This window comes from Bos grunniens, chromosome 2 (genome assembly GCF_055505025.1).
Source record: "Bos grunniens cultivar Pamir isolate PY7600 chromosome 2, Bosgru_T2T1.0, whole genome shotgun sequence".
NCBI classification, from domain to species: Eukaryota; Metazoa; Chordata; class Mammalia; order Artiodactyla; family Bovidae; genus Bos; species Bos grunniens.
This window is the reverse complement of record NC_141166.1, coordinates 112796545-112819571: the sequence shown is the minus strand read 5'-3', so window position 1 is coordinate 112819571 and position 23027 is coordinate 112796545. Positions and strand designations below refer to the sequence as shown.

The 23027-nt window shown below is 40.4% G+C and overlaps 1 protein-coding gene across 4 annotated transcripts in view; it reads right to left on the bottom strand.

Annotated features, from left to right (window-relative positions):
* Positions 1-909: 909 nt before the first annotated feature.
* ITGA6 (integrin subunit alpha 6) overlaps positions 910-23027 on the bottom strand; it is an 87898-nt gene continuing 65780 nt past the window's right edge. For 3 of the 4 annotated variants that reach the window (XM_086358369.1, XM_086358355.1, XM_086358375.1), the window contains exons 14-25: positions 22386-22501; positions 22069-22258; positions 21891-21974; positions 21715-21794; positions 21483-21560; positions 21293-21395; positions 19728-19901; positions 18013-18111; positions 17805-17915; positions 17607-17705; positions 7811-7936; positions 910-3076 (exon numbers count right to left, since the gene is read on the bottom strand). In XM_086358369.1, coding sequence (XP_086214495.1) covers positions 2915-3076; positions 7811-7936; positions 17607-17705; positions 17805-17915; positions 18013-18111; positions 19728-19901; positions 21293-21395; positions 21483-21560; positions 21715-21794; positions 21891-21974; positions 22069-22258; positions 22386-22501 — 1422 coding nt within the window. In that variant the 3' untranslated portion in view covers positions 910-2914. Of the gene's footprint in view, positions 3077-5263; positions 5394-7810; positions 7937-17606; positions 17706-17804; positions 17916-18012; positions 18112-19727; positions 19902-21292; positions 21396-21482; positions 21561-21714; positions 21795-21890; positions 21975-22068; positions 22259-22385; positions 22502-23027 lie in introns of all 4 variants that reach the window. The other variant, XM_086358363.1, reaches the window with a different exon arrangement.

Here is a 23027-nt window from a genome sequence, read left to right as displayed (position 1 = left end):
AAGGGCATTTATGCCACAGCCCTAGCCAAACCAGTTACAGATGCTCCTAACCACTGACTACACATCACTGCAGTGACTTACACTGGGTATACCCGTAGGACTGTGGTTAATAAAGTCCCAGCCACTGGCCTGTCTAAAAAGTACCTATCACTCATTTCTTTAGATGGTTAACATCACTGGTCTGACCTTCAAAGAACTAACAAGGCTAAGACATAACGTATAATACCAAGTACAATGGAAAACTATTCCCTAATAGACTGGACATTTTATGATGGAAAATTTATTCAGGCCAGGGCATGCTATATTGTCTGCACACTATATACATGCCTTCCATTTATTAAATTGTGACAGTCCGGCTAGAGAAGTTTCAAAAAGTTGCTTAAATTTAAATGAAATCCACTGATGAAGAAAATATTTTCTGACCTGTCAATTCTGCCTAGTCAGTGCTTGGTAATCAGTATAATGAGGCAGGTCACAGGTGGACTGCTGTCACAGTGAAAGTGTGTTCTAAGAAGAAAGCAACTTAGCCGTAAGAACTTTTTCCTTTGAGCCATGTGTCACTGCTAGCTGACACCCTATCCTTCAGAGGCATAATAAGCCTTTGAAGCAGATCAATCAGTGCTTACACACAACTCCCAATTTGCAGATATCTTGAACAAACCACCTTTCAGATCATTTTCTTTTGAAAATATTCTCAACAAACAGTAAAGCCAAGAGAGGAAAAAAAATCACATTTACATTGCATTCTGTGGAGCATTAATATCTTTGGCTGATCTGAGATTATTCTTAGTGTCCCATAAATAAAAACACCAAAACCTTTATCGTTCAGCTTGATGCAATAAAAAGAAAGGCAAGTCAGGTTATTTATAATTTCACATGTACAATGCTGTGTTTCTAAGCCACAAACACTTTCATAAAAAATTTTTTATTTCACACTTTTATACAAATATCCACAGGTATCTTCTAATCATGAAATAATTTTACAATGCTAGTTAGTATACAAATGTATCAAATGCAAACAGACCAGTGACTTGACTTGAGATGACATTTTTAACAACTATAAACACCACTACATTCCTGTTTCTTTTGTTGGTGAACCACCCTTGCACCCCGCCCCCCTTTTTAGGACATTCATTTTTATAACAAAGGTCTATAAACACTTTCAAAATATCAGCTTCTCAGCAACCTATAAGCCAGCGCACTGGGTTCCAAGTTATCTGAGCAAGAAACTGAGATTTTAAACATTGTTATGACCTATTTTAGAGAAATTTCTGTAAACAAAATATCATCTGTAAAACTACTTTTGTTTTGAAAATTCCAAAGCACAACTAATATCTTAAGGGCATAAGATTTCTGGGAAAAAAAAAAAAAAAAAAACGCAAAAGCATCAATGTCACATATAGCTGTATTTTGTTCTTTTAAAAGATTTTGAGATGCTACTTATACTACAGCCAAACAAATTAGCACCTGTTTGTTGCTGTACCCCCGTAACTTAACATTTTGAAGTATAGTAATTTTTTAAAATTTAGCTTTCCAGCTATTCAATCTCTATTGAATGTATATAATAATAACTTCCTCCTCCCTCCCCTTCATCTTTAAAATTAAACAATTTAAAGTTCTTTTCAGAGTAGTTATTTTGGGGGATGCAGACAGGGGAGGAAACAAAGCAAAAAACAGAACATGGATTCATTGATTAAATGATTCCAATAATATTGTAAAACTTCGAAGCCACGATGTTCAGACTCTTGGTATCAGGTATTCAGTAGTCTTACACTGGATGGGTTTGGGTCCACCATCGGCACTCACTGTTTCTTTCAAGTCCTGAATATACAACATTTTCAGCAGTGACTAGACTGCACTCAAGTCCAGCAAACAATCCCATTATTTCCAAGAGTTCCTGATGGTTACAGCAGGAAAATCAGAAATATCACACAGGGCTAAACTAAAAAATATCTTCTGTCTTTAAGAATTACACATCTCACAGTTAAATTCTATTTCTTAAATGTTTTGGGTTTGGAGGGAGAGGATAGTGCTGTCATGAAGGGAGTTAATAACTTAAACTTATACTTTATCTGTAAAGTATAACAACTCTCTGCTATATCTATAAAGACTTACTATGTTCTTTAGGCAGTCAGTAATTGAGGTCCAACCAGTGACCTCTTATGTTCTGATTCTGATTGCTTAATCCAACCTGAAGGGCAAACTGGAGAATCTTTGGCCTGTTAGTCAATAACAAAATGGTTTGTGAAAAAGAAAAATAAATACCATATACAAATAAGTATAACTAGCATTCAAATCTGTTATGCCTGTGTGTTTTAGTGAAAGGGAAATGAAACCTGTGTGTATTTGGCGTGAGCAGGTATTCACACGTCTAGGAAATGGAAAAAGATGGCAGGATGGCAACATTACCTTCTATTGCACATTTAATTTATGGGAGCACTTTAGTTTGAACACAGTTACCCTGATGGCATAGGGTTGTGATGCAGGACAGTTAACTGGCATGTTCTCCCATCCTTTGAGAAGAACGCTGGCAGAGGTGGTGCCAAGGCTGGGACGGTCACTCTGGTGCAGGGGTCACGGTGCCTTCTTCCAGCTACACCTTTGGAAGGATGTCGTGTAAGAGTAACCGGGCAGGCCCTTCCCCAGCACAAGTAAGTCAAAAACAAAGGCAACCTGGAACGTTAAATTAAGGCAGTTAAAGAAAAATCCATTCCAACAGCCTTCAATTTGGCTGTGCAAAACAGGAGCCTCGGGCCACGTAACAGTGTCCACAGTTAAAACTGTAGGCCCGTACTGTTGTGCAGTCTGTCTGAAATCAGTATTCAGATATTGAACAGGTTTTTCAATCCATCTGAGTGTCTGGGTTGGGGAAAAAATAAAGCAGTTTGGATACTGTGAAGCTTTTCTGGCCTCCCTAGGAGTAGCTTTCATTTTCATTCCACTTTGTGATCCACTGTTTTTTTTCAGGGTTATCATTATATTTTTCATCTGGGATCTCTCGCTCTTCTTTCCGGATCCTTACAGCGTGGTATCGGGGAACGCTATCATCGTACCTAGAGCGTTTAAAGAATCCACACTGGAGACGGGGGGAGAAAGAAACAGACACAAATTAAGTAATTCCAAGAAGGGCAAGTCCACTAGATGGTAATATCTAAGCTTTCTGTTCAGCTATGCCTAAATTTAGACTGGGACAAAGAATAAAAGACATGGTTTTCTTTTAAGAAGGAACTAATAGGTCAAAAATAGTAATAGCCGGTGAGGATAAACAGAAGAGAACAGCTGTAAAACTGGAAGAAAAGCCCCTTTTCCCATCTTGTCTTTCTGTCTTATTATAGCAATGTTAGTTACCTCTAAGAGTTGAAGAGTTTATGAAACGGTGCTTCCATTCTTTTATAATCACCATATTATATGTAAAAGATCTAACTTTCAGATTATTAGAGCATCATGTTAATTTCAAGAACAACTTTTTTTCAAGGTCATAAACCAAAGATTATTCCATGCCCCTCTTCCACTAACAAAATGGAAATCAGGTCACAAATATTTTACAAATCACTACTTGAAATGGGTGATTTAATCTCCTCTCCTTCTAGGCTCCAGTACATCTTTCTTAATAGCTAAGATGTAATTTATACTGCCTGGATTTCCAAATGAAGCTTCCAAACTAAGCTGTTTCATTAATAAATCATGCAGTGACTGTGTCCTGCAATAAAATCATTCATGTACCACAAAGAATTTGAGAAACTATCACTAGATTGAATTTCAGAGCATCCTCTAATTTCTTTTCTTTTTGGCAAAAATACAGCACTTACACTTAGATTATTAATGAATATATATTTTATTAATCTGTAAAAACATATTCAATCTTATCCAAAGTAGGTTTTTATTGGGAACATACCTGGAAATTCTTAAGTCAGACTGAATTTTTTAAATAAAATATATATGTATTTTTTAAAAATGTCTTTAATTTTTAAATGCAGATAAAAGATGGATGAGGAAGATACTTAGAATAGTTGATTAATGTGTTTACTATGCGACATCAATAGGCATAGAACATTTGTTTTGAATGATGTTAAGCTATAAAAATGGCATGGGGCAAAATAAAATTATGTACAAATTTATCACTATTTATCACAAATTTATCACTAAATCGGTGAGGAAAATGGGACAAGAATTTTTGTTCTAAGGTCTTTTCTATTTTCTGCAAAAAAGCCAAAACACCTATCTGTCACATAGTGTGACTACTGCCCCATTTAAACAAAGAAGAAATCGGGGTGATACATAAACTGAAATGGAAATGCTGGGATTCGTCATGACAGGGCCATGGAAAGGGATTACAGGGGTAATTCTACCCTCTGGTGCCCACAGAAATGGAAAAAGGAATTGCTGCCAATTCCTGTTTCCATGGAGTTACAAATAAGAGAAGCCAAACATGAACTTAAAATCAGCTGAGACCCAGGGCTGAAAAAAATTTCTAGGAACATGGAACAAGGTCAAACTCCATTACAACATTTTGAATAAACTGTCCACAGCATTTTTATATTAAACTTTTGTAAACTGAAGGCCATGTTGGCAAAGAATCATCTTCTGAAGTCAACCATAATGTCTGTCACGCCAGTAGTGAAGAGTTTGTTGTAATGGTCTTTGACTTGTAGTAGATATGCAGGGAAAGGAAGTTGCATGCTTAGCCAGCATAAAACAATTTCTGAGCAACAATAAAAGCATTCCGAAGCCTTGCCCCATCATTTTATAGCACGAAAATCAAAAAGATGACAGTGAGAAAGCCCTCTCTTAAAGAGAAACACAATGTTTCCAACATGCAACAGGTTAATTAGGCAGTCAACACAAACTTCTGTGGGAAATTCCAAAATGGACAAGAAATCTGGGATGATTTCTTATGCATCTTTGAAATTCCAAGTGGTAAGCTACATACTAGATTAACAACACGTGGGAAACTGGTCTACTGTAGAGGTCTAACACCTCCTATGTGTACGTAGATAGCAGTTTTCTTCATTGCTGTGGGTGATGTCTATTAACAACAAAAAGTAGCTCACCTGCAACGAAAGATTCTTTGTGCACTTAAAAAAAAAACAACACTAAGCTTTCAAGTGAAATAAATGAAATAAATTCAAGCAAGGCAAGCCAGTGTGGACATTTGGAAAACGTCTGTTAATGGGACACACACAGCAAGCTGTTGCTTTTAAAGTTAGCCACCACAACCATAGCAGGTTCCACAGCTAGCAATTAAAAAACATTGATCAATTACCAATTACAGAAGTAGATCAATACTACGCATCAGAAGTAAGCCTCTCTTTATCAGATGGCTGAGCATGGATCTCAGCCTTGTGATATGTGGCATCATAGTGATCTTTCTTATTTCTCTTGAAGAAACCACACTACAAGGAAGCAAGGTATTTAGTCAGTGTTACAGTTCTGTGTATAAAAGCTAAACAAAAGAAAAATCTCAAAGTTTAACCTGTTTCCTACTTACAGCTTGCTTACAGAGAGACCACTATGGATCAACCAAAAGGGAACGGACCCCATACCATATGACACAGTGACATCAAGTGTGCTGTATACTCAGTTGCTAAGTCCTGTCTGATTCTTTATAAAGACTGCATGGACTATAGCCCACCAGGCTTCTTGGTCCATGGAATTTTCCAGCCGAGAACACTGGACTGGATTGCCATTTCCTTCTCCAGGGACTCTTCCTGATCCAGGGATCTGCTTGGCAGGCAGATTCTTTACCATGGCACCGCCTGGGAAGCCCCAGTGACGTCAATTAACCCAACTCTATTACCATGGGTCTCTGGTCAAATATTTATATGGATGACACTAGGAAATTGATTTTTCTATTTGTAAAAAATCCTAAGGGCCAAAATCATTCTAAAAGGGAAAATATTTACACATCTGATCATAGTTTTGGGTAGTTTCTTCTTGCGGGGCTTCCCAGGTAGCTCAGTGGTAAAGAATCTGCCTGCCAATGCAGGAGACAGGGGTTCGATCCCTGGGTCAGGAATATCCCCTGGAGGAGAAAATGGTAATCCACTCTAGCATTCTTGCCTGGGAAATTTCACAGACAGGGGAGCCTGATGGGCTATAGTCCACGGGGCTGCAAAAAGTTGGACACAACTCAGCACACACTTTCTTCTTGCAGGGGATATGGAGTCTAACTATGCAAGATTGACATCTGTAGATTACTGATTCAAAGTGTAAGAATAAATTCTCTAAGACTTAGCACAAATCCAAATAAAGAGATACTGAATATATTCCTGTCCTTTTCAGTGAATTTGAAGGGATAAGTGCCATCTACTTGAGGCCTTTGTGGGGTAAATCACAATATAAATTTGAACATACCATCATGAAATAATGATTGCTCTCACTTTCCCAAATTCTGAGCCATCACATAACGTTTAAGTGATAGTAATCTGTGCTCCTCAGATTAGGTCACTCTAAATATAGAGATATAGGAAAAGACTGTCCTTATAGGACCTCTTCTGGAGAGCAATAGAAGGCCATCCTCAAATATCAAACCTCACATTCAGCTTTTGATATCCAAATAATTTCCAGAGCATCTCCTATATCAGCTGGCTGCACTCAGACAAACCTACTGTCTAAAGTAAACATCAGGTAGGGCTGGCTGACTTCCCCTGGGAGGATGGGTCTTGGCATGAGCAGATACCAAACTTCAATCACACGACTGGAGGATGCCCAAAAACTATCTCAAAATTATCTTGGCAAAAGGAAGTTACTTGGAAAAATAAAGCAAAAAGAGATGCCCAATATTTGAAAGTGAGACTATCTTAAGTCCTTGTCCATTATACTTGGATCCAAAGAAAAGATAAAGATAGTTTGATCCTAGGGACTAGTAGTTGAGTTTCATCATCCTTTGCCTCTAGACCAGACATGTTTGGAAACCCCAAATTTCCGGCCTTTTAGAAAAGTAATACACTGCATACATAATGTCACAGTAATTATCCTAATGTTTTAGAACTGAGTAAAGGATAGAGACTATAAATATCCTCTCTTCACATCATGTCAAGTTGAGTTGCCAAATAAGTCATTACAAACTTTGTTTTGAGTTTTTGGGGACTGTTGATAAAAGTCTGTGAATCTCCATTACTACCTGAGAATAACCCAAGATCTATAGATGATAACTTTTGCCAAGAAAAGTACGTGACATCTCATGCATTTTTTGTAATGTCGACTATTTACTGGTAGAAAGCAGAGGGAAGATACTACATTATATTTACAGGACCAGACTATAATGAAGTACATCATATTAAACACAGACCTTCCTTATGCTTGACATAGGCTATGGTGACCACTTTGGGATTCATTGATTTCATGCTTTCCTATTTCCTAATCTAGCTGCAACTGTAACAAGCCCCCATTGCTGCCATGAACATTTCTTTACAAAAATTGAAATTAATAGGGATACAGATTCTGATTAGGGTGATAACCAATTTGGCTTAGATTCAGAATTTGATCAGCAATAAAGAAATGGTCATAGTGGTAAAATTTAAAAAATTATTATCTGCCAAACATGCTATATTATATGTGAAAACACTGAAATTTACACACTTAAGAAACCTCTTATATAAATAGTGTTCCTTTACAAAATATTAGATAGGTATTCAGATCTTCATTATATAATTCTTGAGTTTGCTGTATTTTGGAAACATTTCATAGAATAAAATGTTGGGGAAAAGAAGCAATGAAAAATGTATGTACTATCAGTGTTAATTTACTTTAAAAAGAAAACCTGAAATAAAGTTTATATCACAAAACTCAAGTCCCAGATATGACTTACCTTCCACAGTAAAAATACTAATAGACCAAGCATCAAAATCCCAGCAAGAATGGCCACTAGGATGATCCACCAAGGTACTCCTGAATGTTGAGCTACAGTCTTTGAGGGAAACACAGTCACGCGAACCTATGGGGTGTAAAGGAAAGCAAGACCATTACAAACTCGGGTGAGAATTAAACCCTGAGTTTGGATCACTAATTCTGCTTCTAGATACACTTGGTCAATGTAGCCTACAGATGGATGACGTGTCTTTTTGGTGTGAGTTCCTTTCCTTTAGTAATGGAATATTGCTTCAAGAGGCATTTCTTGGAGCTCTTTTGCCAGAACCTGGAAAATGCTGAATTATGTTTTGATGAAATAATTGCTTCTGTGCTAACTTACCTTTTATAAATTTTTATAATCAATAAAAGTAGAGAAAATTGTATAATGAACCATCATTTAATCAACAGCAAGTTTCAACAATTACCCAGAGGGATACAACCAATCTTGTTATATCTACATTAATATAACCTGGTATCTTTTTGAGAACAATCACCCTCTCTTAATCAAGCATTCAACAATGGCAACAAAACGGTCCATTTATGCACAATTAGCCTACATTCCTCACTCATATTTTAAAGATGTTATGAAATATAAAAGAGGAATGGAGCTGCATTACTGACACCATTCTAATTTTCCCTTAAGGTTAAAAGTAAGCAGGACCCAGTGGGGCCCTCTCAGCAGACCAAAGCTTTATGGTTCAAACCTGACAGTTACTTGGAACCACAGGATTGTGATGGTCATCTTTGAAAACAGAAGATTACCTCTTCCCCAGCACATAGCCCCTTCCTCTCTTCCCTAAGTAATCTCAGAACAAAACCTGGGCAGTTGGTTCTTTGGGACATGAGTTTACCTTCTCCCCAGGATTGCTAGATTCCTCAATAAAGCTTTCTTTTCTTTTACCTAACACTTGTCTCTCAGTATTGGATTCTTGGGTTATGAGAAGCCAAACCTGAGTTTGGATAACAAACTAAAGATGCTCGTAAAGAATAAAATTTTCTGAAATGGCTTGCAGTCATTTATTACGACAATGTGTACATACAAACTAGACTCTGGATTCATTCAGAGGCAGCTTACAGCTTTAAGCAGCAGCTGATGAGAAGTTTAAGCTCTAAATACTTGATAGCTGGCAAATACCAATTGAATAGAAGTGTTTATTCAGAAATCTAAAAAGTTGCTTATGGTAATTTGCAACAATTTGGTTATGTGAGTTTAGAATTCAAGTGGATTTCTGTGATGCCAGAAGGTTTTTTTCAGGAAACTAATCTTCAAAGCTTATAAAAGACCTGGTGAAAGCTATAAATATGATTTTGTAAACTATACTGATTATTCATCTATCACTTTGAAGTTTCTGCTATTTTTGAATTTAAAGAATATAAAGTGAAGGGTAAAGAAAACTTAAGAGAGAACAATTTAACTCCTCAGAAGTGTTTCTAGATAAGTATTCTACATTAGTGTTGAATTCTGGATGCTGCTGAAAATGCTTCCATGTCTACACTGTGATCCAATACTACTATACTAGAACACTTAAAAAAAAAAACAAAAAAACAACTCTTAAAGTACTTCTATCTATACTAGAAAACAAGTTTTCAACCTGCTCTTACAGAATATACTTAAAAGCAGGAACTGCTTTTCTTTAAACATCTTTAACAGAAACAGAATTCACATTAAGAGTTTTCTAAACTCTAACCGCATAAACAACCTTTATCAGCTACTATGTTTCCTGTTATGGTCTCAATGAAGTTTCACTTAAGCTCTCAGCCCAGGGGAGGGCCTCCTGACTCACTTCCTCTTGCCTCCCCTTTCCCCAACAGGTGGCCTCAGTTCAGTCGCTCAATTGTGTCCGACTCTTTGTGACCCCATGAATCGAAGCACGCCAGGCCTCCCTGTCCATCACCAACTCCCAGAGTTCACCAGGACCCACATCCATCGAGTCAGTGATGCCATCCAGCCATCTCATCCTCTGTCGTCCCCTTCTCCTCCTGCCCCCAGTCCCTCCCAGCATCAGAGTCTTTTCCAATGAGTCAACTCTTCACATGAGGTGGCCCAAGTACTGGAGTTTCAGCTTCAGCATCATTCCCTCCAAAGAAATCCCAGGGCTGATCTCTTTCAGAATGGACCAGTTGGGATCTCCTTGCAGTCCAAGGGACTCTCAAGAGTCTTCAACACCACAGTTCAAAAGCATCAATTTTTCGGCGCTCAGCCTCCTTCACAGTCCAACTCTCACATCCATACATGACCACAGGAAAAACCATAGCCTTGACTAGACGGACCTTGTTGGCAAATGTCTCTGCTTTTGAATATGCTATCTAGGTTGGTCGTAATTTTCCTTCCAAGGAGTAAACATCTTTCAATTTCATGGCTGCAGTCACCATCTGCAGTGATTTTGGAGCCCAGAAAAATAAAGTCTGACACTTTCCACTGTTTCCCCAACTATTTCCCATGAAGTGATGGGACCGAATGCCATGATCTTTGTTTTCTGAATGTTGAGCTTTAAGCCAACTTTTTCACTCTCCACTTTCACTTTCATCAAGAGGCTTTTGAGTTCCTCTTCACTTTCTGCCATAAGGGTGGTGTCATCTGCATATCTGAGGTTATCGATATTTCTCCCGGCAATCTTGATTCCAGCTTGTGTTTCTTCCAGTCCAGCGTTTCTCATGATGTACTCTGTGTAGAAGTTAAATAAACAGGGTGACAATATACAGCCTTGATGAACTCCTTTTCCTATATGGAACCAGTCTGTTGTTCCATGTCCAGTTCTAACTGTTGCTTCCTGACCTGCATACAGGTTTCTCAAGAGGCAGGTCAGGTGGTCTGGTATTTCCATCTCTTTCAGAATTTTCCACAGTTTATTGTGATCCACACAGTCAAAGGCTTTGGCATAGTCAATAAAGCAGAAATAGATGTTTTTCTGGAACTCTCTTGGTTTTTCCATGATCCAGCGGATGTTGGCAATTTGATCTCTGGTTCTTCTGCTTTTTCTAAAACCAGCTTGAACATCAGGAAGTTCACGGTTCATGTATTGCTGAAGCCTGGCTTGGAGAATTTTGAGCATTACTTTACTAGTGTGTGAGCTGAGTGCAATTGTGCAGTAGTTTGAGCATTCTTTGGCATTGCCTTTCTTTGGGATTGGAATGAAAACTGACCTTTTCCAGTCCTGTGGCCACTGCTGAGTTTTCCAAATTTGCTGGCATATTGACTGCAATACTTTCACAGCATCATCTTTCAGGATTTGAAATAGCTCAACTGGAATACCATCACCTCCACAGGTGTCCTAGCTTTAAGCTAAAACAACTCTTTCTTGAGATTACTGGTTGAAGCAGAGAGGTACCCATGAAGTAGGGGAGAGAGAATGGTGAGAGACCAGTAAAGAAATAACATAGTTGATATGAGTGCTAAGTCAGACAATCCTAAACTAAAAAGATTACTTCCACCAGCCTGTGCTTTATCTTGGCTTCCAAGGTGCACAGTGGTCAAGAATCCTCTGCCAGTACAGGAAACACAAAAGATGCAGGTTCAATCCTTGGGTCCAGAAGACCCCCTGTAGAAGGGAACAGGTCCCACTCCAGTATTCTTGCCTGGAGAATTCCAAGGACAGAGGAGCCCGGCGGGCTACAGTCCATGGGGTTGCACAAAGTCGGGCACGACTTAGCAGCATGCACACACACATGCTTTATCTCGTTTAACTCTGCTTCCCTAGTATGTAGCACAGGCAAGCCACACAGTATCCATGGGCAAGGTGATGACTTGGAAGGGCCATTCTCATTTTTACCAATAAGCCCTGATGAAGCCTTTTGAAGTGGAGAGTAGACACTGGTCCACAGACAGAGGAATCAGCCCTATCACCACGGTACCAGCCTTTCAAATGGATGCTCTTAGAGGGAAACCACACCCCAAAACTGCTGCAATCCGACAGCCATAAGGGCTGAACAAGGTAGTTTTTTATTTTGTGGGGTTAGGAGTCGGGTGCAGTGTAAGCAGGAACTCAGCCGAGAGCTCTAAGCCCCAGGTCTGGCTACCATTCAAATCAGATCTTGGAGCCTTTTAGAAACTAAAACAAGTCACTGTGCATCAGACTGAGGACGAATGCTAGGCTCTGGGCCACACATTTAAGGTTCGGATGTGCTCTGCAAACTCAGTGTGTGTGTGTGTAAGGCCATGCCGCAGGAAGGCGAGAGAGGCCGGTCAGCAAGACTTTATTGTTTGTTTCCTTAAACTGTCAACTCTGTGTGGTGTGTGCGTGTGCATTTTGACAGTCATTCTCCAGCTGGGACTGAGAATAGGAGGGAAGTGGAGCTGGCCTTAGAATCAGGAGGGGGCAGACAAACTATGAGCTGAGATTCCCAGAGCTCTGGACACCTTGTCTCATCTCATCACAGCAACTATTACTGATGAACAATGACAGGTTCAGGCCAGTAGAAACTACTCCAACTTCAAAAACAAACAAACAAAAAATTGTTTTGCTTGCATTAAAATCTAGGCATTTCCACAGGGATGACCTGTGCATGTGAACCTCATCCATCATGTGTCTAGAGGAAAAGGGTTTAATTCTGCTGATGCATTAAATTCCATCACCAGTGAGGAGTGCTGAGACCACATGAGCTTTCCCCCAGCCAAAGCTGTTTCCCTAAATCACTCTTTAATGTAATACACTCCACTCTCATTGAACTTTAGTATAAGATACTCACCCAGTGAAAGTATTTTTGTTATCTTTTACAAAACTATTAAGGAAACCATCCCCTTAGTGAGTATTCTTCATATTAGAAATTCATCTTGTAGAAGAATCCACATCTCAAGTCCTTCTCTGAATTTAGAACCAAAAAATGAAAATCTCCTCCACCCTGAAGAATAACATGCCTACTTCCACTTATCACACTCTTTCTCATTTTTGGCAGGCAGGAAGTTTACCCACTCTCTTCCTATTCCTTAGGAATGAAGTTCAGTTTAGTCGCTCAGTCGTGTCCAACTCTTTGTGATCCCATGAACTGCTGCATGCCAGGCCTCCCTGTCCATTACCAACTCCCGGAGTCTACCAAAACCCATGTCCATTGAGTCGGTGATGCCATCCAACCATCTCATCCTCTGTCATCCCCTTCTCCTCCTGCCCTCAATCTTTCCCAGCATCAGGGTCTTTTCAGATGAGTCAGCTCTTCACGTCAGGTGGCCAAAGTATTGGAGTTTCAGCTTCAACATCAGTCCTTCCAATGAACACCCAGGACTGATCTCCTTTAGGATGGACTGGTTGCATCTCCTTGCAGTCCAAGAGTCTTCTCCAGCACCACAGTTCAAAAGCATCAATTTTTCGGTGCTCAGCTTTCTTTATATTCCAACTCTCACATCAATACATGACCACTGGAAAAACCATACCCTTGACTAGACGGACCTTTGTTGACAAAGTAATGTCTCTGCTTTTGAATATGCTGTCTAGGTTGGTCATAACTTTCCTTCCAAGAAGTAAGCGTCTTTTAATTTCATGGCTGCAATCACCATCTGCAGTGATTCTGGAGCCCCCCAAAATAAAGTCAGCCACTGCTCCCACTGTTTCCCCATCTATTTGCCATGAAGTGATAGGACTGGATGCCATAATCTTTGTTTTCTGAAGCTGAGCTTTAAGCCAACTTCTTCACTCTCCTCTTTCACTTTCATCAAGAGGCTCTTTAGTTCCTCTTCACTTTCTGCCATAAGGGTTGTATCATCTGCGTATCTGAAATTATTGGTATTTCTCCCGGCAATCTTGATTCCAGCTTGTGCTTCTTCCAGTCCAGCGTTTCTCATGATGTACTCTGCATAGAAGTTAAATAAGCAGGGTGACAATATACAGCCTTGACGTACTCCTTTTCCTATTTGGAACCAGTCTGTTGTTCCATGTTGCTTCCTGACCTGCATACAGGTTTCTCAAGAGGCAGGTCAGGTAGTCTGGTATTTCCATCTCTTTCAGAATTTTCCACAGTTTATTGTGATCCACACAGTCAAAGGCTTTGGCACAGTCAATAAAGCAAAAATAGATGTTTTTCTGGAACTCTTGCTTTTTTGATGATCCAGCGGATGTTGGCAATTTGACCTCTGGTTCCTCTGCCTTTTCTAAAACCAGCTTGAACATCTAGAAGTTCATATTGCTGAAGCCTGGCTTGGAGAATGTTGAGCATTACTTTACTAGTGTGTGAGATTAGTGCAATTGTGCAGTAGTTTGAACATTCTTTGGCATTGCCTTTCTTTGGGAAGGAATGAAGTGGGGATATGTAAGTACAACCGGTAAGAAACTTCCTCCTTCCTTGGCTGAATTCAACAAATCTCTCCTGGTTCACTCTCTCCTGTGTTCATTCAGTCATGTCTGACTCTTTGGGACCCCATGGACTATGGCCCACAGGCTTCTCTGTCCATGGAATTTTCCAGGCAAGAATACTGGAGTGGGTTGCCATTTCCAACTCCAGGGGATCTTCCTGACCCAGGGGTTGAACCTGAATCTCTTGTGTCTCCTACATTGGCAGGTGGATTCTTTACCACTGCACCACGTGGCAAGCCCCACTCACTGTCTCCTAGACCATGAAATTCTTAACAATTGACACTATCTTATTCAATTTTGCTTCTCTAGCACTTTTGTGAGGAAGGCTTCTCTGGCACTGCTGCAGTACATCCATGGTTAATTGGCTTGTTAACTGGATCAATTTAATTGCTGCTAAAATTTTAGTAACCATCTTATCTGGTTCAGTTGGGTGACCAGCTCTCCCTGACTTTTCTTTTAACAATATCTTAAATGTGTTTTATTAAGAAATGAACACAGGTGGGAGGGAGGTTCAAGAGGGAGAGAACATATGTATACCTATGACTGATTCATGTTAATGTTTGGCAGAAACCAACACAATTATGTAAAGCAATTATCCTTCAATAAAAAAATAAATATTTTAAAAAAGAATTGAACACAAAACTCTTAAAATTGGTTGGGTTATAAGGAAACAAAGATTTTTTTATCTTTTTAAAGCCAGGATTAGAGTAAAAGCAATGGGAAAACATATCAACATTAAGACCAAAAGACAAGGCTGAATTATTCAACCTCCTTTGCTTCATGTCCAAAGAAAAATAATCTAGACACTGGAAAAGACAGAGAATCAAGATAAAAATGAAACTGAAACCCTCAGTAAGTGAGGAAATAAAAAATGAAGGCATTTTGACACTTGAATTAAGTTTGAAAACTTTAGACCACACCCCCAAACTGCACCTTAAAATTCTAAAGAAACATGTAGATATGACAACTGAGCTATTATATCTCAGACATCAGTTAATAGAAAAGGTAACAGAAGACTAGAAATTAAAAAGTCTCTGTTTTAAAAAGAAATGGGTTCCAGATATGAGACTAATCCATTTTCAAATCTACCAATTATTAAATAAATAAAGTAGTAGTATAGCAAAGATTCCAATTCCCATTAGTAGGCATGGGCTCTGAAAGCCCTGAGAACATGAAATGCCCAAGAGAACCTCGTTGTCTAGACTCCATGGCCTTCAGTTCCATCATCTTCAAGAAAACAAGAGCACTTGATGAGAAGTCATAAGCCCAAGGTCTGGTCTTACCTCTACCCCACATGCTGGTCCTGTGACCCTGAGGGACAGACAGCCTTCCCAGGACTCAAGTTTTCTCATCTGAACTTGAGATTTGGGGACTTAATGGGGAGCAAGTATTACAGAGTCAAAGAATAGCGGCCCAGAAGCCAGAATGGCATAGATTTCAATCCAGGACCCCAAATGACATCCCCTGTCTATGCCTGCTTCCTTTTTTGGAAAGTGGGTACAATGTCTACCTTGGCATTCTCCTGCAGTTTAAGTGATAGTGTATGGGTAAAGCATCTAGTAGATGGCAGACATTTAATTAGTGCTTTATTAATATTAGCTTCTTCCCTCTAAAGTTTTCTTCTCTTTGAAGCTCAGTGAATCTCAGGATTGCTGATTAAAGCTACATAAAGTTATAGCAACGGCCTTTAGTCAGAGAGGCAGAGAAAGGATTCTCAGGAAGGGTGTGGTTTGACAGTCCTTATGATGCCTTATTAGTAAAGGTAGAGGAACTTCCCTGGTGGTCCAGTGGTTAAGAATTTGCTTTCCAAAGCACAGCATATGGGTTCAATCCCTGGTTGGGGAACTAAGATCCCACATGCCAAGGGGCAACTGAGCCCACATGCCACAACAAGCCTGCGCACAAGGAAGACTCAGTGCCCCCTAAAAATTAAATTAAATTTAAAATTTTTAAAAAGATGTAGAAAGGTAGGAGTAACCTGCAAAGACAACATAAGGTCAAGGTGAGGGTACATCCCGGTTAAGTATGGGACAGTCCCGGTTTACACCACATGCCCCAGCATCCTGCCCCATTTAGCACTTGCCCAGACAAATGTTTGTATTCTAGTTGAGATGGTAAATTTTAATTAAGGGTCACTATATTCCAGAAACCAAGGTCATCAGGGAGACACACTGGATTTCAGCTGGTCAAAGGACTGAAGCCTAGACATTTGCCTTAAGTACATCAGTAGATCAGCTTTAGGACAGTCATTCTTCTCCATTCACGCTCTTTTGCAAAACACTCCCACGTGTGACCTGCAGTCATTTACTTTGAGAGCCTGATACAAGTCCCTATGGGGCCAGACCCCCCACCCCCAACTAGGAACCCTTTACTATACACAAGCTTCTGCTGCTAGTCCTGGTCAACAGTTTTCTTAATTACCTGCATGAAAACACCCATGCTTCTTGGTTTTAAAAAGATAAAGCTTGCAAGGAAAGAAAGTTATCAGAGAATAAATGATCAAGACTCAAAATTACGCTGTAAGCCCAAACAACAGATCAAAAGTAAACCACACAAGATGTGAGGATGCACTTAAAGGCGTGTATTTACATTTTAAAAACTGCTCAAGGGTGTGATGTGGGAAATATAGTTTGACAGCACATTCAGATGAAAACACCTGGAAGTTTCAGTAGAACACAAACAGAAAAATAGTAGCTGCCAGAAATGCAAACCATCTTCAGCAACCATTTAAAGACCACATTTTAGGCTGAACTAACAGAAGCTGGGAGGCTGTTGAAGGTAAAGTTAAGCTGAACTAGGCAGACCACACGTCAGCTCTCCTTCCTGGAGCTGGCCCAGGAAGAGAAGAGATCTGGAACCTGTGCAGCTGCATCGGGCAGGACAGATAATTGAAGAGCTGGGTGGTCAGCTTTGAAGACAGTAAGAGAGATACGTCCAAGAAAGCATGACAATTTCCTTCAATTATTTCGAAGGCTGCTACATGGCCGAGAAGGAGGACTTATGTTGGGACTTGTTCCAGGGGGCATAATCAGGAACTGATCTTAGAAGATTCAAGTCTCAATCCGTATATAGAGATGGTTTCTAATAACTGCCACTGGCCATACACGCCAAGAGCTCCCCCATAGCGCAGGGAGGTTACCATCAGTAGGAGTATGCCAACATTGGCATTGGCATGAGAGGCGGTACAAGATGTGGGATCTTTAGACTTAGGAGGTGCACCCCTCCTCTCCTTGAGCCAACAGCTCTCAAGTCTGTCCCATCCACAGCAGAATGAGATGACCCGAGTCACGTCTTTCTTCCATGATTCTACTGAAATACAACTTGGGGTGGGTACCACCTTAAGACATGACCTACTTTCTCTTTAAAGGGAGTATCAGTGCCGTGAGAGACATGAGTCCAGAACAGCGTGTCCTCAGGCCACGGGCGTGGGGTGGAGGAGAGAGAGCAACTAAGTGAAGCCCGTGGAATCCTAACCTGAGTGCCTGCGTTGGGCAGCTTGATATTCTCGGTGGCGGCAATGACATCAATGGAAGCCCGCACGAGAATGTCCAAGTAGTTCATCTTGGAGTATTCCTGTTTGGAGACAAAGTGAGTGAAAGCGTGAGTGAAAAGAGAAATGGTCTAGCAGGTGGCAGACAGCTTGGGGGACACAGCCTGCAGTGGGGGTCACACCTCCAGAAACGTGCTGTTCCATAACCTCGAGCGCAGGACCACGGAGGCCTTGCTGTCCAGCCCTCGCAGCGGGCACTTGATGTTCACACAGTTCACGTTCACGCTGCAGTTCTGGGGAGAAAAGAAGAACAGGACTTACAGCACCACGGTCTGGGGAAGGCCTTCCCGCCACCCCCTGGAAAACTCCCAGCTCTTGAAAAATACTCACAAGGGTCTGATATTTTCTTTCAGAAAATAAAGAAAATTTTCTGCCATCATCTGTCTGTCTTTCGGCAATTTCTCGTTTCCTTCTTGAGTTGTGAGCCTCCTGAAAAGAATTACATCTGAAATACTTCCACCAAGTGTAATTTGTGGCATTACTGTACAAATCTCCAGAGCACACCCTTCCAGATTGTGCCAAATTCACGACTGACAATCCTCACCTTTCTGCCAGCACCAAGGTGCACAAATAATTGAAGTGTAAGATCACAAAGTGTTAATTACCAACCTCACTTCAACTTTATTTTTCAAGGTAATTTTCTTTCATTCCAACCTTAAAACTCAGAGTGAGACAAAGGCTTTCTTTGTTCTGCTGTCTCCTCACCAAACTGTGAGCATCCTGAGATCAGGAACCAATCTCATTCCTCTGCCCCTAAGCACTCAGATCGGTACCTAATGTAACTGTAAAAAGTAAGCACATCCTGAATGAGTGACACGGAATGAGGAAAAGGGAAAGTAGAAGAAGATCGAGCATGGTTTATTCAAAGGAGAATACTGAAAACTAAGCCAAGGAAGATGCTTTAAAATTTCATTTTTCAGACTTCCCCAGTGGTACAATGGATAAGAATCCACCTGCCAATGCAGGGGACACAGGTCCAATCCCTGGTCCGGGAAGATCTCACATGCCTCAGAGCAACTAAAGCGCATGTGCCACAACCACTGAGCCCACGCTCTAGAGCCTGCCAACTGCAACCAGAGAGCCCATGTGCCTGTGCTCCACAGTAAGAGAAGCCGCTGCAAAGAGAAGCCCACGCAGCGCAAGGAAGAGTAGCCCCCGCTCACCACAACCAGAAGAAAGCCATGAGCAGCAACAAGGACCCAGCAAAACCAAAAATAACTAAACAAACTGCATTTCTCTTAAAGATTAGGAATAGTGGACCATCTTGTTTCTCCAAGTTGATGAATATAAACCACCAACTATGAACACTGGTCATACCCAGTCACCTTAGAATTGAAAAGAAGCAGACTTGCAATAACAAAGCAAGTCTTTATCAAAATGGAGCAAAAATGGTAGACTGGATAGTTACTTAAGTGTGGAGCAGTACAGAGAGAGGCTAACAGTGCAGGCTTTGAAAACAAGCAGGGCTGTGCATGAATGCACTGCCCTCATAACTGCTGAGTGACTCTGAGAAGGTTAATCTCTCTGATTTTCAACGTCCTCATCTCTGAAATGGTGGGGATGAGAAAAATACCTCATCAGACGATCAAGAGAATGAAATGAGAAAATGCAAACCTAATGCTTAGCATGGTGCTTGAGACATAACAAGTACTCAATAAATATTTTCTATTTTAAAAAGAACGAAAAGTCTTCAAGGTCACTTGCTAAGGTGCCAGTATGTTCTGTAATGCTTGATTCCACTGGGAGTTAACATTGGCTGGCCCATCCCCAGGGCATGTCCTTATACGTCACACTGGGCCTTCAAACTTCAGAAAATGTCATTTGCTTCAACATGCACAAAATGACCCTGACTTATATGCCACAGTGGTCCCTAATCAGCAGAAATCCTCAGCCTGACTTGGTTACTCACAACAAAACAGAAACTATGACACCAAAGGAAAAAAAAATTCAACATGCCAGAATGTCAGTTTCCCAAGGCAAGCAATGATTTCCCCTTTCTCTTATATTAACATCTATGGAGACATGAGACAGATGCATCAACATACCGTTAGTTTCAGGAAGTTTATTTCACCCTGTGGCTCACAAGTTATTTTTTCCAATCCTTTTGATTCTACTTTCACCAAATAAAGCAACCATTTGCCGTTGCTAATTTCTTTTGGCCACTGGATATTCAAGGTTGCTGTGCCGAGGTTTTTAAGAGGTTTGCCCAAGTTAATTACCTGTTAGAAAATAATATGTATTATCTCAGTGTAATTCTCTCAACATAAAATTAAGTTAAGCAGTTCCTATTGCCAAGAAAAAAAAGCCAAAATATCTGGCATAATCCAACAATAAAAGCACAGGCTCCAAAAGTGGACTTTGGATAGGGCATCCAAAATAGAGATTTGTGTTTAAAGATTCTTGTCAATAAAAATAGGGGGAAAAAAAAGATCAAAGAGAAATAATTGTTCCCTCAATCCGGGATCAACTTCTGTGTGCAACAGAATCTGCCAGGCTCTCAAAACGCCCAGGGAGAAGTCACGTGTGTTCTTGTTTCGCTCTATAACCACTCTGCCTGGCAGGTGACAAAGCCACTGTGGTGACAGTGCAGTCATAACCTGCTTCTGGGGAGCCCCACGTACTGCAAATGAAGCTGCCTCTGTCCTGACCACAGGGCGGGGGCTTGGGATAACACCTGAGAGACCCAGAGGAGGGCCCTTCTGGCAGCCATGAACCCATGAGTCCAAGCTGGGGACGGGGCAGGGAGCAACTCCGTGCAACAGAAATCAAAAGAGTTTGTATGAAAGACTGCTCCAGAACCCACAGACCTCTTTGCAGCCACATCTGCATAGGTGCCATAATCACCACCACCCACTAGCTGTCACAGTTCTGTCTAAAGCTAAGAGATGCTTTCAGAGGAGAATTCCACCTCTTCATCCTCCTAGAGTCAAGGGTGGACCCATTTTTGCTATTTCAGACTTTCACCTCAACAACAGTCCCTATGCTTTCAGGAGTGTGATTTGAGCCACAGACCTGAACCTGCGTATGAGTTGTGAGTCACCTCTGTACCTTGCACTCATGTTCATTTGACTGGACTTAAGAGCCACTGTGACCACCTACTTTGGAATGGGTCAGAGCAGTCATTAGTCTTCCTTATGGGTACACGTCAAACCCACATTCACCATCACAAAACTGCTTGGGAAAGGTCAGTGAACATTAACCATAAGCAATAAGAGAGATGACCTTATAACAGAGGAAGAAATAAATCATTCACACATCCTAAAGCCAAACAGCATTTTGAGATTTTTGTTTTATAGACAGACTCTGGGGAGAAAAAAAGCGAGTATTTCTTTGTCTCAACACCACAATTATTATTAATACATTCAAACTCCCTAAGAAGAAAAAGACCAAACTGAATTTGATTCTGAACAAAGTCCTATGTTGAATGAAGTTGTGGTTCTCCATTCTGAAAGACAACTTTTACACTAAGCCAGTATGCTGTTTAAAAACTGGCAAGCTCTCTTTATCATGCTTATTTATTGTTACTTATTAAAACTACATATTCAAGATCATACACAGCATACGTTAGCTTCTGATACACAGACTGGAAGGGCCAACTGCAACCACTTACCCTGAACTCGTACTCAATTAAACTTCCCACGTCCTCTTCAGATTTCATCGCTTGCTCACCAACTACTGTACCTCCAAAATACACCTGGGAAGGTTTAGCAACCCTGTTAAATTAAAAAACACCAGTTTTAGTGAGAATTGTAAATGGTTCTTTCAGACACTGATTTGTTATGCTAAACACAAACACTTACCCGGAGACCGATAAAAGCAGTTCAATAACCACTTTTGCTGTAGCTGTAATTGAAGCCAAATTATCTTGATTGCTTGTTCTGAAAAAATGAAAGGGAAACAATAGGGTTTTATTGTAACAGTCAGTTTTCTCATTAAATTACACTCCTTTTATGAGTTAGATAAAGGCCAATTCATTGACTGGCTGTGTTTTCACGAAATGATTCTGAATGGAAGGTTGAAAGAATCTCTTACGTTTCCAACTTCAGATTAATATCCAGATCTGTGGTGTCAAAGGTGACCTCAGTTGTACTTAAAATCAAATAAAAAGTAACCTAAGAAACAGAAATAGCTGTTACCATAGGCTGAACATATTGACACTGCAATGGTATTTTAAAAATTAAAATACAGTATGTAAAGGCATCACCTACACTGGAATTTCTTTTAAAAGGATTCCCAAGCTCACAGTCTGCTTGTGAGCCATTCTGGTTGGCAACACAACTCAACTGCTTCTCCTGTAGTAGAAAAACAGACCAGATCACAAAAAATTCACTTACCAGGCAATGTTGTTTTTTTTTCCCCTCCGAGCTGGTCTCTTAAAATACTTACAGGGAAAGCCCTCAGTTCTCTATATGCAGAGTAAGTCAGAGTGTCTGGAAAAGTGGCAATGAGTTTAGCTTCGTGAGCGTCGTCACCATCTTTGGTGGGATTCTTTGGGTTAGAAGGGCTGTTCGTCACTGTTATTTCTAAAGCAATGTCCTTCTGATCTTTTAGAACTAGTTCTGGTACACCTTTGTGACTATTACAATAAAAAAAAAAAGGAAAACAACAAAGTTCTCAATGGATTTGCAATAACCCTTCACAAAAAGCCACTGCAAACCCAGGGACATTTTCCATTTTTGCTAGTACTACAGCGCAATTCTTACATTGGTAAATAAGAAAACTTGTCCTGATTTCCTTCTCGGGTACAAAATTTATACTCTAGCTTAAGGTTGCTGTTACATATGTTGTCGTCTCCACATCCCTCTTTTAAGAAGTGCACCTGTAGGAAAACAAAATTGTAATTTACACCATGTAGGACTCTAAATAGGTGACTGTTTCCATACAGTTCATCTCCCATTGTGACAATTACCATAGCAGAATTCAAACTACAAACATACTTTGCATCGAACGCCCACTCTGTCCTTTAATGAAACTGTGTTTTCAGAACACTTTGACCAAGGCAGTGAGATGCTATAGGACAATAAAGAGTAAGCCTGGCTCAGCTGTGTGGCTTTGGGCCAGTCACTTAATCTTTCATAGTCTCGGTTTCAACACAGGAGACGTGGGGATACCACCACCCTGCTACACAGGGTTACTATAAGAATTAACAACAATAATGACAGTACTACCTAACACGTGACTACGTATTTAAACTCATGCAATCCTCACAAGGGACTATGACGCATATACTGTTCAGAGACCCATTGCACAGATGGGGAAACAGAGTTCAAGGTTAGGAAAGCAAAGGGCAGAGTATCTTGCACTATGCTAAGGGATGCTTGATAATCACACTAATAAATAATTAG